This window comes from Clinocottus analis, unplaced genomic scaffold (assembly GCF_023055335.1).
Source record: "Clinocottus analis isolate CAN_PGR_092001 unplaced genomic scaffold, fCliAna1.0.p SCAF_20, whole genome shotgun sequence".
Taxonomy (NCBI): Eukaryota; Metazoa; Chordata; class Actinopteri; order Perciformes; family Cottidae; genus Clinocottus; species Clinocottus analis.
This window is the reverse complement of record NW_027175932.1, coordinates 5258938-5279107: the sequence shown is the minus strand read 5'-3', so window position 1 is coordinate 5279107 and position 20170 is coordinate 5258938. Positions and strand designations below refer to the sequence as shown.

The 20170-nt window shown below is 43.8% G+C and overlaps 1 protein-coding gene across 1 annotated transcript in view; it reads left to right on the top strand.

Moving 5' to 3' along the window:
- The window catches only part of snd1 (staphylococcal nuclease and tudor domain containing 1), a 158599-nt gene that overhangs the window by 5719 nt on the left and 132710 nt on the right, over positions 1 to 20170 (top strand). The window contains exons 6-11 of the mRNA XM_068586450.1: positions 2263 to 2423; positions 4154 to 4245; positions 5014 to 5172; positions 5275 to 5381; positions 5939 to 6029; positions 11366 to 11470. Coding sequence (XP_068442551.1) covers positions 2263 to 2423; positions 4154 to 4245; positions 5014 to 5172; positions 5275 to 5381; positions 5939 to 6029; positions 11366 to 11470 — 715 coding nt within the window. The remainder of the gene's footprint in view (positions 1 to 2262; positions 2424 to 4153; positions 4246 to 5013; positions 5173 to 5274; positions 5382 to 5938; positions 6030 to 11365; positions 11471 to 20170) is intronic.

Genomic DNA, 20170 nt, shown 5'->3' with positions numbered 1-20170 from the left:
AGCTGTCAGTGTCCGACAGATTTGTTTGTTTTTTTGGTTTGCTGTCAGAGGCTTTATCATTGGAGTTTCACTTGAACTTGATCAGGACATAAACAACCGCTGCCCTTGGTGGTGACGAGCTATATCAATCGCCTCTGCTCAGTCTTTTATCTCACTCTCTGTCACTTAGTCGGACTGCTTTTCTTTTAGAAATGCTTTATACATTCACTGAGATGGCTAGAGCCGGAAACTTGGTCAGAATCCTTGGCAATACACTTACCTTTTTGAAAAATATAATCCACAGAGCAAGGGGTTTGACCAATTAGTTTATATAACGCCCCCACCCAACAGAGCATTTACATGGAGATCAACTTAGTTTCATTATCCTCCTTTGCTCCTTTTTAACTGGAGCCCCACAGGAGTGCTTGTTGTCGAGCGTAAACGTCTGAGGGGGATGAACTGTACTCATTTCGGCCTCGATGCTCACAAGGACTGGAACCCCCTCCAGTCAAGTACACAAGGGAACGAGATATCCTACACCCTCTCCAAGCTGTAAGACAACAGGGAGCTGTGAAACCGCTTGTGAAAGTTCAACATTTTCTATCTATTTAAAGTAGTTTTGGTTGCACAAGGGAGCCACATGGAGATGAAAGATATAGCCTACAGTGTGTTCAAATATAAGAGCATTGAAAAAAGTTTTTTTTCCCTTCTTGGCTGTTGTTCCTCCAGTAGCGTTGCTCAGTATTGCGCTTTCTTACCCATCAATATCTGTTTTGATTTCAAGCAATGTGTTGGTTGGAAGGAGTTGCTGACCTAAAAAGAAATCAGTTTATTTTGGAGACGTGGATAAGTTTACTATCATCTGCCTCCACACATGAAGTTATTTCTATATCTTGACCAATCTCCTTTTGTTTTTTTGCTTTCCGTTTTTTTCTGTGGCTTAACAATGTCTGCTTTCCTTGATTTCCTCGTTTTTTTTCTTCTCACTTTATCTTTGTAGCTCTCTGTTCCTGTTTAGTTGCTTCAATTCTAAGTAGCTTAAACACGACTGACTTCTCACAGAAAGTTTCACTTCTGTTGCTCAGTAAGCAAGAAACCATTTGATTAAATTTGAAGTGAGGGGTTTAATCACTGTAGAGGCGAAAGGGGAACTCTACCGCAGCTTTTGAGTCCAAGCCCAATTCAGAACACACAGCTAGAGAACAGGCTGCATATGTGTTGTACAGATTGTAAAGCCCACTGTGGCACATTGGTGATTTTGGGCTATACAAAATAAAATGAATTTAATTGAATTATGTGTGTGGTGTTTTAATTGAGACCCACTTTGTTGCTTCTCCAAAGCGAACACTGTCTTTAGGCAGCAAGATGTGAGAAGTTCAGTTTGTGCGCTGTTCATTTAAAGAAAAAGAAAAAAAGCTCCAGTCACCATTGCGACTCCCATATCAATCGGGCAGCCTTTGATTCTAAACAAAAGCCTGTTGGCTATTTGAAGTAATGAATATAATTAAAGTTGTACAATGGCCCTAAAAAGCATTAGGCTGCACAATTTAGAGAGCCAGCATGGAATTAATTGTGGCGTTTGTAGCCAGCTGCGTGGTTGCGTTTTGAAGGAGCCGTCAAACACTGTTATTGTCTCTTCACACAATGCTTGGATACATTTTTGAAGCAGTTATGTTCTGGTCATAAGCTGGTTGCCACTAAAACAGCAGTGCAGTTTGTCAGGAGCAGCACACACACATGCAGTCCTATACTATGTATGTGCTCTTGTACATGACGAGGCTAACAACCAGTGTGCCATCGCATCGAACAGCTCCAGCTAAGAGTTCTTGCTGTAACTTCATGAATTGTAATGAATCCAACATGATGGAGCTTGGTTGTGTGTGTAGTTCTTGTAATCACAAGGGGTGCAACTCTATCAGCGCTTTGGTGCAGCAGTGTTCTGTAACATCCATTTCATTTTTCAAAGCTGGTAAGAAGCCATCTGAGAACATTTCAATATCCGCTTCATGCACCTGCAAGTTTCATTAGTAGTCCACGTTTCATGCGTCTTAACTAATTAATTGAAGTGATTTTAATAAGTGCTGTGAAGAATTCATCTCGCTTTCTTATTTTACACTCTTGAAAAACTGAAATTGTTTGAAAAAGTGGCCACAAAAAACACTGATGGATTAAAGTCAATCATGTTGTAAGATGTAAAGCAACATGCTGTTTTTTATCATTTTACCAGCTGTCCAGAGTTCCTTCTATTCTGTCTTAAACTTTCCTTTTTGTTTGTGTGAGCAGTCCAGACCAGGCCAGACTCTGTGACTTGGAGGACCAGTCTAAAGCTTCCAAGAAGGGCATGTGGAGTGAGGGTGGCGGTACGCACACCATCCGCGATCTCAAGTACACCATAGAGAATCCCCGCAACTATATCGACTCCTTGCATCAGAAACCTATCAACGGTAATGTGTTCGGCGCGCAAACATCCACACTGACAGAGAGAAAGCTTGGCTTAGGAAACAAAGACACTTGGCATAAACAAGCAAACAATATTGCATAAGCCTCCATTTCCCCATGAAAGCCACATTTATAAGCCAATCAGAAATCAACCATGTTTTTTTTTTTTTTGGTTTCGTTTGATTGAAGATATTAAGTTCTTAATATCTGCGACAGGGCATTTAATGGCACATGCTTTATCACCCTTCACCGGCTCATTCCTCCAGTCTCTCATCTCTGACCCTTGCGGAGATGTAATGTACCACTCTCTTCATTTCCAGGTGGCTGCCGTTAACAGTGGCTCAGCTCATTTCACTACACTTTAATTGAATGGGAAATGAACAGGGGAAAGCTCTCATTTCTTGTTCTTACCATTCATGAGAGGCAGTCAGAGTTGTTTTTAAATTGGAAGCAACCATTCAGCCAAAGCGCTTTAAATGTGCGTTGAGTTGCTGCGGTTGAAAAAAAAAAAAAAAAAATGGAATACCACTTTCTGTCTCATCTGCTTAGGCAGGCAGACACACAAACGCAGGCACACACGTTATACACATAATGAAGGTGTATAGACACTGAGAGAACCCATCACCAAAATACCATTTATGCGTGAAATGCCTTTCACTCACATCCTGCCCAATTTCTTAAAGTATTTTAGAGGTCAGGAGCAACAGTTAAGTGATATGATTTTTGGGAAAAAAAACATGCAACACCTCAAATACTTTCTAAATGAATTGAAGCTTCGACATGTTGCACATAGCAAAACCTTTAAAGTGACATTCCAAACCGTATCTCTCAGGAGCAAGTATTCACCTCTGTAGGCTTGAAAGGTGGCTGTAAATGCATCTTTCAAATCTTCCCAGAGAGCAGATGCCGCGGTCACTTGGAGTTTACACAGCTTAAAAGGATTTCTATAGGGACAAGTATAAGGAGAGGATTCTCTCACATGACCTTTCCCACTGTCCTACTATTGAAGGCAATAGGAACATTGAAGTTGTTTTTGAAAATACTTAACACACTCATGCAAATTCATTCAAGCTGACCGCAACCTGTGAGGAAGGAAGCTGCAAAGCTTTTGCCCAGCCACCTTTCTAAACCTACAGTAGTGAGTGTTTCATGAAGCCTTTGGATGGAGTATCACTTTAAGTGTACACAGTCTGCCAAGAAGGCTGTAACTTTCCCCTCTAGTACCAGAAAGCGATCCCTCGGCGAGACATCTCAATTCCACTACTCTGTAAAAAAAAAAAAAACACAGTGGTTATTTTCGGCCGATCACAGGTATTATAGTTTTGAGTTCAATCGGTAAGGCATTGTTGAGAAGGAGAATGCCTGCTTTAACTGTCTCCTCAGGATGAAGTGAGATGTATATTAATAAAATAAATTTAGTTTTTTAAAACTGTTTTTATTGGTCTGACTCGACTAGCCTCGAGGCAGCTCACAGGAAAGCATCATAAATTAAGTTTTACCCTTGATACCTCAGTCAATGATTCAGTCCTCTCCCTACATTTTTCAGTAGGAAATATAAAGACAAAACTGAATCCGGTGGTCTTTTTTTGGCAGTGCTATTTCAAAGCTTAAAAAAGTTAAACCGAGAGGAATTTGAGTTTTTCTGACACTTTTTCACTGCAAATGTGCGTTTTAGTTCATGATGACACTGGATTTGGCAAACTGATTAACATTCTGCTCTCCTCCCTCCCTCCAGCCATCATCGAGCATGTGCGAGACGGCAGTGTTGTTCGTGCCTTGCTGCTCCCCGACTACTACCTGGTCACTGTCATGCTTTCTGGAGTCAAGGTAATCACCACTCACCTGCTGCCTAGTATATATATTATATATCCACTACACTGTGGACGACATTAAACTACCTACATTCACAACAGTAGTAAGCAACTTAATACATAGCAAATAGCATAAATGGCTGTATAGATGCAGATAAAATGGTTAAAAATAGGTTTCCTCCACACCCATGACTGTCTTCACATTACTGTCACAACAACTCTGCAAGTATTTGAAGGTAGACAGTCCATTCTGGAACAAGAAAAGACTGTCTGTGTTTGTTCTACCAGTCTTATCCGGCCCACAAAGTTTCCCCATCAGTCTCTTTTGTAAATCCCAGATTGGTCGATGGACCACTCAAGATAACTTTTCTTCTTCCACACTTAAAGATATTACACCAACATCAAGGTGTTCTTTGTCTCATTGTTCCAAAGCTTGTCTGCGCGTTGCCCCCGTCGTGTTTATCTTTCTGGTGTTGTGCAACGCTCAAAGGAGAATACAGATAGCGTGTGCAGCAAGGTGACATCGGTTAAAAGTGGATAACAGTCGTTCACAGAAAAAATGATTTTATCAAAAGAATGTGTACTCTAAAATAAAAACCCCGCCTCAAGGCATTGCTTGACTGCTTGGACTTTCACGAGACACAATGCGGGCTTCTCTTCCAATGGTGATGTAATCAAATCGCATTGGACCCATTTGAACACATTTGCCATTTCTTACACAATACCTATTGTTTGAGGTGTGATTATCATTGCGTCACTTAATGTGCCTTTCCGTCCTCTCCAGTGTCCCACGTTCAAGCGAGAAGCGGATGGCACAGAGTCGACGGAGGCATTCGCAGCAGAGGCCAAATTCTTCACCGAATCTCGTCTTCTGCAAAGAGACGTTCAGATAATCTTGGAGAGCTGCCCCAACCAGATCATACTGGGCAGCATCCTTCACCCGGTAAGACACGGGAGTCTGCACCCGCTGGTGGAAGTGCCATTTAATAAAAATAATATTTTGTTGATTGCTTTTTTTGACTGTTCTCGTTTCTTGTTGTCTTAGAATGGCAACATAACAGAACTCCTACTGAAGGAAGGGTTTGCCCGCTGTGTAGACTGGTCCATGGCTGTCTACACCCAGGGAGCTGAGAAACTCAGAGCTAGTGAACGGTACGCAACTACTAGACAACTTTTGTCAGATGTGATTTTCTATGTTTTTCTGTTTTTCTTAACTGTATGATTGGGCTCAGGTCTTGAAGATAGTTACGGCATTAATTAAATAGTCTTGTTGATTCCTGATGAACATATAATGAAGCATTTCACTCCATGGCAGACAAGTCATACATTATTAAATTCAGCTGAGTAGAAATGGACAATATAATTGGTTGTGGAAATCACTGATTGGATCCAAGACAAATAAATAATGTAAATGCAGATTCTTGAGCTAACAACATTATTGTGGAAATTAAATGTTATGCAAATGTAATCCAGCACTACTTGAGATGAACAAGCGCTCTATTTCTGCTGCAATGATATTCATTCCCGACAATCAATCATCGCAGTGATGGCTACTAATTATCTTGGAATTTTTCCACTATAATGAGCTTCTGTAGCTTTTCCCATCCAAATGGATAATTGTTATTCACTCGATGAAGCCCTTTATATCTTATGTGTTTCTGGCTGATGTTAAGCACTAACACTAATTATGTGACCTTGTTCTTGACTAGATCTGCCAAAGAGCGCAAGGTCCGCATCTGGAAGGACTACGTGGCACCCACAGCCAACTTGGACTTGAAGGACAGACAATTTGTAGCCAAGGTGAGGTCCTGAAGTGACTTTTATAAGCTGTCTCTAATTGACAGTTTTTTTTTCCGTCCCCAAACATAATGATTTTCAATTTGGATCATCTTGCTTTTCAATTGAAAGTCCTCATTTATATTATACCACAGGGAAAAAGCAGCAGTAAAGTACAAAACTTTCAGCATGACATGCAGACATTATCCATCATGAATACGACTTGGCTTCAAAGCCAAGGGGAGGCCGCTTGTTTCCCTCGCTCCCACCACTTGAAGTCTACTGCGGCATTTCCAGTTTTCTCGCAGCACTGCAGCAGAAGCCCCTTTAATGCTTCAAACAAGTGATGCACCTCTGATACCTCTTATTGTCACATTTGCACCACCCCACTGAATTGAAAAATAAATAAAAAATCTTCACTTAAGCTGCTAGGAGGAATGTTTAACGGCTACCTTTAAGCACTCCCCAGTCAAATTAGGGACAAATCGCTGGCGTACGCTGGAGCAGAGGCACTGAAAGATCCCCAAAAGCCAAGAACGAGAGATATTGGCTTAGGTTATTGGCCAGGGCCTCATGAGAGGAAAAAAAGTGTCCTCAATATCAAGTACACTCTCTCCTAGTTTTCATCACACATTACTTCAAATCAAGTGAGATGGACTCTTTGATACATTTTGGTAACACAGTTTGCAGTAGCGCTGACATATCCAAGTTGTAGCTTTAATGTAGTAAAGCAACTCTGCTAAAACATCAGCTTTAAATCTGTGCCCCCTCTGTATGCATTCAACTCCTCAGTTGATATATTTCTCTCTAGAAATGGAAAAAAAAACAAAAAAAAAACTTTAATACCTCCCCAAAGTTTGGGTTTTGTCTGTGTTTGCTCCCTCCAGACCATGAACTTTTAAGACCCTGAAAAATTCATGGCTAGCCTGAGGGTTACATAAAAGGTATTGCTTTGGAAATCTGCTTACAGAATGAATTTGATAAACTGCACACGCCATAAAGAAGGCGCAAAAAAGAAACTATGTGTATGTATATTTTTTTCCTGAGTCAGAAGGAAGAGGCTAGCGAAAGGATAAAACATTTATACTATCAGTGTGAGCTGCTCTCAGATCTCTCTGAACCCCCTTAATAAAAGAGGGCTGGATTTGGCCAGTGGGGGGGGGGAGTGAGGAGACATTTGGTGGGGAGGTCCAGCACGTGTTTGAAAGGAGCAGAAGAAAAGAAGAAATTGAAAGTGTGATTTCTTTTTTTTTTGGAGGGCCGTAGGAGGGGTGGAGAGAGAGGTAGAGAAGGACTTAAGGCAAGAATGATGAAAAGGTATGAGAAGTGAAAGTCAGTGAATTATCAAGATCCCGGGTCTATGGGTGTCCTCTCTCTGGTATCCGTGCACAGTTATTTACTGCTGCGGTACTGCGCTGCTGATGCCCCCCCTTAAACCTTGGGGCACTTTTTGATCTCTGTAGGAGTTTTCTCTGTCCTCTTTCCCATGCTCTCCCCCGAAATAGCCACAGAGGATTCTTGCGCCATGTCAGCTGCTGCTGCGTTCAGTCGTTTTTGTTTTTGGGTATAAAAAGTCGTCATCACTTGGATAAATATACTCTATAAAATATGTTTTACTGCCAAGGACTTCTCCAGGTTATCACTTCATGGAGTTGGTTGTTAATATAGAACCGTTATAACACGCACATGATCCTAGATGGTTTAAAAACTCCAAAAACCTTTTGTTAAAAGTGGCAGATGGTTGTGATGGAAAACGTCATGCTGACCCTCCAACTGCTTGAGTCTTTTCAAAGATGAGTACATATTGGACAGGCTAAAGTTTCTCATGCTTGTCAGTGGCCCCCTCCATGCTTGTCCCTGTGACATTTGTCGGCACCTAATACTGCAATGCTCCGACTCTCCCAGGGACACATCTATCCATCAATCCCATCATCGTGCACTCCTCTCCTCTTCTCGTCCACTCTACTTTTCACTTCTTATTATCTGAGTGATGGATAGAGTGGAAAGGCTGAACGGGTCCAATCCCCACAAGTCAATGCTGCTGACGAATCTTCCTTTTTTGACTGTCTCGCCTCTCTCTCTCCTCCCACCTCTACTGGGACCGAAGAAGTGGATATAGGCCATGCCCCAATAGGCTTCTTCTCCCCTCCATATCCTTTCCCTTCCCCTCCTCTCCCCTGGGTAACCGTCGACCTGAGAGGTGATGGATAAAAGGTGACGTGGTGTAAACCCCTTTACCAGCCTCTCATCACTTGCTTGTCAGGAAGACTGTCACTGTTGCTTTAGGAGGACCGTATCCATAAGAATATGGTAGATGAAAAGCCAAACTAGTGTTTATTTGGGATGTCTGAAGATCATATGCCACAAAAGGCAGTATTTTGTTTTAACAGATGTAAAATATTTCTCCACCCATATGCTTTAACAATATGAACGATACAATATGCATTTTTGTACTTGAAAGTCACACTTGCAAGTCCTCCTAACCTAAATCCAGATTTGTTTTCATGCTCAAATGACTTTCTGACACCATGCTAATTGTATCCTGTTGCCACTTGAACAACAACAACAGAATACACTCTTAACTTACTCAGCCAGATAATTGGATTAAACATAATAATAGACTGAAAGGTCTTAAAGGCTTTGTTTAGATGCAAATTATATTCCACTTGTGATAATACAGAGTTGTATAATACTTATATGCATATATTCTCTGTCTGAAGTAAAGTAAGTTATCTTTAATGTGCAAATTAATGTCTTACTGGAAAGAAAGAATAGTATACTTCAACAATGGTTGAAAGAGACAGAGATGGCACGAGGGCCTCTTGGCTCTACCGTATGCCCCACTTAAGAGGAGTCTGACAGAATGGTTACAAGGTCAGACGGCTTCTTTACGAAATGAAAAAGTCACATTTGGGGAAGATGAGAAAAGGGTATATTAGTTTGTGCCCCAGTTAAAAATCAGTCGAGCGATTAGGTCAGAGTCTTAAGAATACCTGTCCCCGGATAATGTCTTCACAAAGTATTACGTACTCATTGGCCACTTTTTTTTTCTTCCCAGCAGCACCCTGGGGGCTGGATGTCAGCTAAAGGTGTTAATAATAACATCACAACCACCACTAGTTAATTTGAAACCGTGTAATTTGGATGACAAATCATCTCCACTGGCAGCGAACAGTGAAAGGCACAAAGGTGTTGCTTTTGAGGGAGACGATCTGACACGAGTAATGAGTAAGTCCCGGCTGAGCCCTTGCTGGCCCCTGTGGTTAAAAGCATCTTAATGGATTCGACTGACAACCAACACGGGTCCCTGGCAGTAGCCAAGATCCTCCTTTTTCTGCCGTGACTGATCTTGGCCACTGCAGATGTCATGTCAGCCATGGGCAGAAGGTGGCAGTAGATCCCCACCTCTGTGTACTCGATTAGACCAGTGAGTCATGCTGCCCGCCTATTTGTCTTCTCTGCCTGCTCACTCGACCCTCATGGCAGCTACTTTGCAAAGACTTTTCGCTCTATTTTCTATCTATTCTCTGTCTCTCCCCCCCTCGCGCGTTCTTGTGATATTTGCTGAGAGATTACGCTCTGTCTCCCTAGCTCGCTCCATCTTTCCGTTCCTCTATCTTGGTGTGTTGATCTGTCCTCCTTCGCCTCTCACGTCTCGCCTCCTCCGGCTGATAATTAGCCAGTAAACGCTGAGCCATTTTCTTCTGCTCCTGCCACATTCTCTTTGCTGCACTTTATTTACAAGGGCAGGCCACGAAATGACCTTGTTACAGTGCGAATGTGTGTACGTCGCTGCGCACATGCATGCCCCACCCCCTCAAACTTACTCATTGCACCTCTCCCCCCGTCCCCGACTCTCTCTCCCTCCGGCTCTCTATGTCTCTGTATCGCTCCCACTCAGCTCCGTGATTAGTATATGATGTATTTTGGCTGCCGTTGTGGGCAGTCTATTTAGCACGTGGGCTGTACTAATTTCTTTTCTCTGGTGGCAAATTCAATGGCGGTCTGATTTTTGTTTTCATGGAATAATGAATCTCCCAAATTGCAAAATACACCTGGATTCGTGCCTGCACGTACAGTACACACTTTCATAAAAGATTCGACTTTATCTCGAGAGGATTTCTGGTTATTTTGTTTTTCCACCACACAAACAACCGCCACACAAACGCCCACACAGTCCAAATTGTGCTTGAAAAACAGCGCTCAGACCCGCATCTCTCTCTTTGGGGACTTCAGCGTGAGCACAGCCTACATGTGAACCACAGTGTGAGTGATGATGAGGCCATTTAATGCAGGTGTGGGTGGCAACATGTGTAGGGCGATTGATTTCTCAGTCTCTTGCAAGCGGCCTACTTAAAGGCCTTGGGTTTGGATGCCTCCTCCATCTCAGTCACATTATACAACCAATCTGTCTGTGTATTTGCAAGGGCTGCAATACACACACACACACACACACACACACACACACACACACACACACACACACACACACACGACTGGCACATGCATACAGACGATTGGGTTGCGTTACAAATAATCGTCGAGGCTTTATTCTTCATTTTCTCCTTCCTACACTCGTGAACTGTAATTTTGCAGGTGTAGGCTTTGAATATCCGCACGTATTCTTCTGAACCATAGCCATAAATTGAGGTTGCTACCTTTTTTGGTCCAGAGAGAAACATCTAAATGCCAAACATAAATTAGTCTGTGTCTTTAGCTACACTTGTAAAGGTCTCCAGAATAAAGTGCTGCCAGCCATTTGTTGGGCAGAGGGCTGCGTAATGCTCCAGCAGTCTATCTTTAAGAGGATGTTTGTGTTTTAAAGCTGTTTCTCTTGCACTCTGTCTCCCTCCTTTCTTCCCTCGCTTCCCCCTCTCCCCCCTCCCGGTGCCAATCCCCCAGATAGCAAAACGTCCTCGCTCTGTCCTCCAAACCTCGCCGGGCCTGCTCGCTTACCTACTCAGTCACTCAAGGATCACTCTTTCTTACCTTGCTCTCGGTGCCTTCTACTTGTGACAGCACACGATCTGCACTGTCACTCTCCTTCCCCCTTTGAATAGATCTCTTCCCCTCCATTTATCCTTTACCTGCTCCTTCACTTCCCATCTTTCTTTCAGTCCATCTGCTCAGTCACAAAATGCAACGCCGGTCTTTTTGCTGCAACACTCGCCTCCATCCTGCAGGGGTGTGATTTTCTTTATTTAGTTCTTTCGTTGAGGTATTTATGTTTTTTTTTTTTTCTACCCTTAGATTCATGAATAATTTCTAGTCTTCCGTTTGTCGTATTGTTCACCACGCATTGTTTGCCTTTTTGTATTTATTTGACTCAATTCCTCGCCCCTCTTCTTCTGGCCCTCTAGGTGATGCAGGTGTTAAACGCTGATGCCATGGTGGTGAAGCTCAACTCTGGAGAACTCAAGACCATCCACCTGTCCAGCATTCGCCCCCCTAGAATTGAGGGAGAGGTACAACTCAACCTGTGTGTCTGTCTGCTGTCGGTGTGTGTGTGTGTGTGTGTGTGTGTGTACCATAGACATGGGGAAGAAGTTCACCGTTGTCGTTTCACTTGTTTCAAACGAAATTGTCTGTCGTCGTCAGTTTTTATGGGGACCACACATGTCATAGTGTGACACATTGTCGCTCCGCCACTAGGCCGCCGGCGGAGGAATCACTGAGCCGAATTGGTCGCTGAATTGAGACGCAGGCGTTGTCCGTTTTTAAAAGGGACAACCATGGCGGGACAGGGACTACACGCATACATACAAACACACACACGCACACACACACTCTGATGCGTGTTACACGTCAAGCCGACATAAGTGAGTTTTGAGTCTGTTTGTATGGAAGTAGCGCGCTACTTTCTTTGCGGCGTCAACAGCATATATAAAAGTGACACCCACTCGACCATCCCGCAGTGTTGATTTAAATGGGAATGTCAGTTCTACTCGGATTCTCTTTCGGTGGCGTGTACGCGCCTTTGCACAGCGTGAGCGGCACCTTGCGTATGAATAAGGGACTGAACTTGGTCTTACGTGAGAGAGCTCGTGGCCTCGCGTGGTCAGACAATTAATTAGAAGCTCCGCGGAGACGAGTCGTGTCTCTGCTGTTATGACGGAGTGGGTTTATTTTCATTTTAAGTCGAACACGAGCCGCTTACGTCTCCCTTCCACAAATTCCTGAATATCGATCCACCTCCCTGAATGCCCTCTTCTTTTCCCTTCCACATTAGTCTTGTCTCTCTCTAAATGACCGTGGGAATACTTTTGACCACTTGGTGGCGCCCCCGCAGTTGGGGCACATGCAAACACTGCGAGACACTTGCACACACCCAGTGGTTGCAGCACTGCAGAGAAGTGAGGCAGATCGATTTTTTTTTTTTTTTCCTTTCCCCTCAACACTTCTTCCCCCTTTCTCAGAATCCCTTCAAGACATAAAGTGAAAACATAAACACACACAGATGCATGCTTACACCCACTTACCTAGTCGCAACTAAAAAAATGTATATTTATCCACACAGGCAGTCTTTTAAAGGAAAAGGTTTTTGTATGCATCGACACCTAGACACAGCAATCTGCTGTGCTCAAAGTATCATTTATCCCCCCTGCTGTGATTATCAAGGCATTTAGTGTTTGTACCGACACCCCTTTCATCACTACAATTGAAACTTGCATTGCTTCCAAACGCGTATTTATTCATGAAAAAGGGCCACTCTAATTATATATCCCAATTACCCTTGGTGTCTGAGTCCTCTAAAATGTTATAATCTTTTAAATGACAGGCTCAAGATGTCTCTGAATGTCAACCCTCCTCGTTAATTACAAAAGTTGTAGTGTCACAACAGTAGTGATTCTTCTTTGTATCAAAGAGAGTTCCTATTTTGAACGAAAACCCCTTTCTCTCTTTGTTTAACACGTCTGAGCGCCGTTTGACGATTCCTCGAGTCAACACATTGTTTACTGTGATATCCGTTTATGAGTCTCTCGTTCCCCTGTTCAAAGAGGCAGGAGACGGCGAAGGTGTCGGGCTTCGGTCTACGAAGCGCTTGTAAAAGTCGGATGGTGGAATGTCTGCTCCATCCCTTTATTTTCTTTCTCTCTTGATTGTTTTTGTTTTACTGACTCCGCTCGTTTTTTTTCTTCATTTTATGGTTTACCTTTCCCACTTTACTGTTGTCTAGTTTTTATTCTCTCCCTTCATTCTTGTCTCCCTCTCTTCCCTGGTGTCGTTAGTGCCCTGCATCATTAAGAGACTGCTTTGTATCGCTCTCTCCGCCTCTCTCTCTCCATTCTCTCCTCTTCCTTCTCCTCCGCAGTCACTTTCTCCCGCCGTCGTTTCCCTCCGAGTGTGAACGCCGTGGCCAGATTGTTGACCTGCAGTGTGTGTGAGTGTGTGTCTGTTGCCTTTAGCACTCTGTGGTTGTAATGAGCTTGTGGGCAAAAACATCACCCCATTTTGTCTCTCTGCCCTTTTCTGACATGGTCTTCTAGTATTCTTTCTTTCTCCCATATTACTGTTCCTGAGTGACTTTCCTCCTCCTGCTGCCGCTTCCTTTCTTCCTCTCTATTCCTGGTTAATGTCCGCTTGTCTCTTTTGTCTCTCTCCTCCTGCTTTTCTCCATCTCCTTCCTGCCTTTCAGTGCCGGTCTGTGTTCTGTGTGTCGCTCTGTCTTTGCCTGCACCAGATGCTTCAACAGTATGTGTTTTGTGCTTCATTACACTGTCATATGTCACAGGGAGCCCAGATGTGTGTGTGTGTGTGTGTGTGTGTGTGTGTGTGTGTGTGTGTGTGTGTGTGTGTGTGTGTGTGTGTGTGTGTGTGTGTGTGTGTGTGTGTGTGTGTGTGTGTGTGTGTGTGTCATTGGTGTTATATTGGCATAGTGTTGTATTGCTATTTCTTGCACTTCATGCATATTTAATTGCTCCTCTGTGTCTGCTATTGTGATTTTTCATGTAAACACCCTGCAAATTTATCAAAATCAGTCTGTCTGGGCACCAGCTCGCTGGGCTAGTGGAGTGATTATATATTGTAGCTTGGATAAAAATACACTATTACGAGCCCTCTAATGATTATATATTTTATCATCTTGAACTATGAAGTCCGTGTTTAAATGGCTCTTTTTTATGAATGCAGGAGGACAGTATTTTTTTTTTTGGGAGGGTAGTCTTACATAATAACTGTTTTGTTTGGATACATGTTCGTGGTGCTGCTGCTGTTTAGTAGCTAGTTATTTCTGTCTGTGAGCTAAAGAGCTGCCGGTCTGCCTGTAATGCTGTTGGCTCAGCTTTGAGCGTTGTCGCTATGGCAGCGATGCAGAGTTGTGATAGATTTGCTGAGGCTCTGATGGGCCCTCGGACTCTCAGGCGGATTAAAGACAACTGACAAGAGTATGTTCACGCATGTTGTTATGGGTCAGTGACCGAGATTCTTATTGCAACAGTTCAAATACGCGCACATCGTCGACAAGTAAACACAAATAACAAAAAGTGTGACATGGACGGGCTTACGACCCAATACAGTGGACTTTCACAACCATTACAGCCCTAATCATCCATGGAATTAAACATTTGATGTCCAGTCTCATTTGCCAGCTAAGCTTTTGTCTGATCACTAAGTTAAGAAATTTAACTACAACTACTTTAGCCGACAATGGTGATATTAATAAATGCCCTGTCTACACTTCTTTACAGTTGCAAATATAGTAGTTTACATTATTTTATTGACTGTCACCAATTCCATTTCCCTTTCATTACTGTCGCTTGAACTATTCTTTAAAGAGAATCTCAAAATGATCGGTGTTGATTGGTGTCCCCTAGTATTTGTAAAGGAGAAACACTTGCCAGCTGTGACTAACAGCTGTTGGTAGGTATGTTTTTTTCTTTCTTCGCCATCATGCGTGTAAAAATAAAATCCTGTTAGTGCACGTGTACGCAGAAGCGTACATGCAGCGGCGGATTTTTGCGAGATTGCAAGCAGCATTCCCACCTCAGAGGTCACAGCAGGTATCTCTCAGCCTCGAGCTCTGCACATCCTGCTGGCTGACTCCGTCACGAGTGAGCTCGCGTCTTGCTTACAATGCGGCAGACCGACACAAAGACGTCGTCACAGTTTGCAGCGCCGCTTCCACGCGACACAAGCAAACGCACAGTGACATGCTTGGTTAAGCTACATTAGCCTATGTCAGGAAACATCTTGGAAATTGGTGTCAGCATGTGCACAAACATGGATTACACACAGACACACACATGTGCATGCGCGCGTGTATGTATGTGTATGTATATATAGCCCCTCCAGATGTGTGCACGTTCACACTGCGGCATGTATCTATGAAGCCAGGACGTCTCCAGAGAAAAACAAACTCAGAAATTTGGTATTGTGACAATTGTGTTTGTGTGTTGCATTCCTCCGGAGGTCTGTGGGGATTTTCTCGTGCCAGTTGCCATTATTATCCCCGTCTGTCTGGATGTGTTTGTGCACTGTTTGACCGTGCATTTTGCAAGCGAGGCCGTTTGTATTTGTGTCTGTGGGTGTGTCTGGGTGTGTGTCCTATTCAAGGGGAACCAAGGCCAGATGCGACGTACCAGTGGACTGATGAACTGTGACCGCTTCTGCCATCCCCATCTCCTCCTCCCATCTCCTCTGGTTCCTGTTGGTCCCCTAGCACCCCCCCCCCCTCTTCTCGTGACTATACTAATTGTGCTCAGACTGACAGATCGGTAGACCAATGGTGTCTGGCTGCAGCAAACCATAGGACCCAAATTTCCTCATTTGCTTTCCTTCCCTTTTCCCTCTCATTTGGCTCCACTCCTCCCCAGCGTTACTGCTGTGGCATATCTTCAGATGTGAGTTATTTTGAGCTCAGGAGTTGGAGTCAGCTTTTTCTTCTCTCTCCTCCTCCCTCCTTTTCTCTTCTCCCCAACTTTTTTTTTTTTTTTCCTCTCTCTCTTTCTGCGTTTTTTCTTCTTCTTCTTTCTCTCATGTGCAGCAGGACAAGCCCAGCGTAAACACGAGTGGGGAGAGATGTCTCTGCTACTCAGTGACTCACTGTTACTCCCACTCGCTCACAATCGCCGCGTTTGAATGCGTTTGTGTGTATCTGCTTTGACGACGTCTCGAGTGTTTGTGCGCGTCTCTCCATGCGCTGTAATGCATCGGTGTGCTTATTTGGTTTTAAGTAGGGTTAAGGACAGTGCTGATGGAGCACATGGGGAGGGAGGTCAATTCCCTGTCCTTATATAAGGCAATACAATGAGGATGGCTCATCCCTGCGCTCCTCCATACTGCTCTGCCTACCCGCGTAACCTCCCAAGAGTCCGCCTTTAGTGTGTGTTGACTTTGTAGATGAATTCGTCTCGCAAAACGTCTTTCTCTGTCCTGTCTCCAAAAACCACCTGTCTGTCTCTCTGCCTCGCTTCCCCCTCTTTCTCTTCATCTGTCTCTTTCTTATTTTTACTTTCCCATCATTAGGTTTATTTTTACACTGTAACACGGCACTCTTATTAGCATTTCTGTAAATAAGGCAGGCCTGAAAAGTCTGGCAAAGTATATGGGCAGAATTTGACAATTTCCACATCTGCCTAACTATGAAGTGCATCAGGATGCGTAGACCACATATTTGTTGTTGTTGTTGCGCTGCTGCTGCCGTTTCACACGTTATTTGAACAATTGTGTTTTTATTGTGTGGCTTGTTACTAATTATATTTCACAGCTGCAATTGCAGTCAAGACATCAAGGTCAAATAAATGTGGAAGAAGATTAGTAATTATTAATGTGTGACACTCAAATATAAGGAAAACAAATAAAGAAATCATCCAAAAGTTGTCAAATGAAAAAACTGACAGTAAGATAATATCTGTGACTTCCAGTGGCTTTTCAGAACATACTCATCCCACTTTTCTCACGCAAATGTCACTGTAGGAAAAACAGTTCTTGAGAGTTAATACTAGTTTACTTTCACTCAAGATTTGTACATTTAAAGGGATGCTGGTTTTTGGTTCCCAGTTTTTGAGCAGACGGACCCATCTGCGCCCTTCTCTGCTTTTTTTCTTCTTCTGATGTCTAGCCATGTGTGGTCCCTCGGCATGCCCCTGGCCTGGCATCGCATGCTTTGACCTCAAGTTTGGGAGGCCGATGATGATGATAACGATGAGGATGATTATGAGGGAGGAGGCTTGCCCACTTAGCGATTCGTTTGTGCACTATTGGCTAGGCGAGGCGAATCGGTGAATATGTTTTGGCCCCGTTGCACTATTTGGCTGACACGGTTTATATCAGCAAGGACGTGGCTTGTTTGTGGTAGTGCACGGGGAGCAAAGTTACAAAGAGCCCCATTAGAGGATAATATGCCGGTTGCTTTTGAGGGATGTGCTATTGTTGACACCTCAAATCATTTTTGGACAGAATGTCTTTTGATATCGGCCATTTATAAAGAGGGGGCTTTGTGTTTGAGACGAATGTAATACGTGCGACCTTATTCAGTGTAAGCTATTTAAATTTGCTAAGTGCTTTTAGTAGTTTAACATATTCAGCAGCATTGGAGATTTATTTTTCAGCGGGCAGCACAGCAGTAAGTCTTTACAATGCTTCCCCGTGTCTGTCTGCGGAGCCACTTCGACGGTCTAATATTTAAAAACTTACCACTGCACACATAGAATAGTGCACCCGCCTCGCTCAACGCTTGTAGCTTGCGTTTTTTTTTTTTTTGGAATGACATCCTTATTTATGACTGTACAATCAGAACATGCGCTGTGACCTGTCACAGCTGTCCCAGTGCATTAAGCTGCACCAGTCTGCTAGCAGCTTGTCATGGATTGAGTGGCTGTTTGTTGTTATGGTACCACAGGTAATTTCATTCAGAAATCCTGGTTCTCTCTCTCCCAAGTCTAGTGTGGGATCACTTCAAGCCAGTTTAGCTTAATTTGTATTCTGGTCTATGGACAATAATGCAGTAAATATAAGGTGATTACATATATTAGATTTTTGTATCGTAGTGCCACCACTAGCTACATCCGTCATGCTCATCGCTTCAGGAAGTGTACGCCTCCTCTTTCTGCCTTCCTCTCCCCCTTGCGTCGTCTCCCCCCACCTCGGCCCTTTGCAGGCATTCCATGTTTATGCATGCACAATTGAGTAATGTTGTGAGGCTTACAGTAGTACATGTTGACTGTTTGAGGCTCCCGCCGCACTGCTTAATCAAAACATAATGTCCACTTTGTCTGGGACATGGGCAGTCAGCAGTGTATTTCTCTCAAAATTTAGTTCACACACTAAATAACGCACTCTTCTCAATCAGTTAAATGAGAAAGTAAGACCTGGTACTGTACACTCCCCCCCCCCACCGCCACACAACAGAAAGCCTGACGTGCTCCTGAGTCATGATTTCACCCTTGAAGTTCCAGAAGCAGTAGCGTCCACACATTCGCAGCCCAGCCCCTGCAGCCCTGCGACACTGTACAATCCAGCTAGCGTCATGCCTCTGCAATAGTCAAAGATGATTCCTGAGCTTTAGCTGGTAATTTGGAACGAAGGGAATTTACCCCAAATAGAACAGAACTCCCCCCGAGGATAGTGAGAGCAAACTGTTGTTACTGGGTCACGGCTGAGACATAGCAGTGACTCCCTCCTTTTCTTCTTCTTCTTCTTCTTCTTCTTCTTCTTCTTCTTCTTCTTCTTCTTCTTCTTCTTCTTCTTCTTCTTCTGTAACCTTCCTGCAACTGCATAATAACAGTTTAAAGATGGTGCACACAGTTTGTCTCGTCTGAGTGATTTAATGACGCTAATGTCAGTTTATCTCGGTCTGAAGACCGAAGTTGACATCAGCTCCTTCGTCAAATAATTAGACTTGTCGCGCGGTTTGTGTTTTTCACATTGCTTATCAAGGTGGAACAGCCTTGTGTATGCCTCCTTTGATTGAGGGCACATTTGTTTAAATTGCAGGGAATGCTTAACGCCCCTTTTTTAATAGCACTGCAACTAATGTGGACTCCATTTGTGGCTCAAGCGCAAAGTGGACCAGGTCCATTCTGAAATATTGGGCACTTGCAATCAGTTGATTCCTGCCGCTGTCTCTGTTTTAAGTTGTGACATTTCCTCTCTTTGTATAATTTTCTTGTTTTCTGACTCTTTCACCTTGCGGTCTTTGACTCGGCCTCACTCCATTTCTCCCAGACCTTCTGAAAGATGGAGAAGTACCTTTTGGTCCTCGTCTGCTTTGCCACTCCTTGTGTCTAATTGGCATAGAGTGCTGACATTTACACTCTTTGCCCTAAGTGACACGGCTCCATTCCTACTTATTAGTTGAAAATGATTTTCCACTATTTTTCCTCGTTCCCTCTCCTCTTAAGTTCTTTCTTTGCTTCCCCCTGTTGAAGTTACCCATTTGTTTTGACCTGTGTCTTTTTGGAATGCTAATGGCCCCCAAAATGGAGTACTACCGCGAATAGGCTGTGTGTAATGGCCCTTCAGGTTGCAAACACCATTATTCAGTGTCTGGGAATTGTCTTAATGTATGCCATTACAGAAATATGGTCCAAAAGAAGGATTTTGCTCAAGCAATGCCAGCTTTGTAAAAGTTATCCTCATCCCCAGCAGTGGCCGGCTAAGTCCACAGCTCAGGCACAAAATACAGGCTTCCTGGCTGGCAGTGCTCCAAAAAGGCCCCCATCATCCCGCTGCAACTGACTTGGTAGGGATGAAAGACCCTGACAATAAGCCCCGACTGACACAAAATGGAGGACATCGGCTCTTGGCTGAGCGCTGGGGGGATTTCCGCTGGCCATGTGTGAGATTAACTCACCTTTGAGGTTCCATGCTGTGCTGCTAGGGAAGGAGGGAGAAGGATGCGAGTGAGGAAGTAAGCAAAAGAAGGACGGAAAGCTATTCAACTGAAAGGTTATTACATTTCTGCCAAGGTTAAAATGAACTGGCTGGTCGATTTGGCAGTTTCCAGAGCTCCTTTACCGGGGCCGTCTGTGCAGTTATGTCAGAAGTATCGTCACCGAAACGCGGCACAGATTTCTTTCCGTTTCACCGGTGGAGTTTGTTTCTCCCAAAGACCGTAATGGATGAATAAGCACACATGCTCGAACATACAAACACATGCTCGCAAACCCTCCGCTCCCTATGTGTTCCCGCCGCAGCCAATCGGCCCAGCTGTGTGCCACACCTGG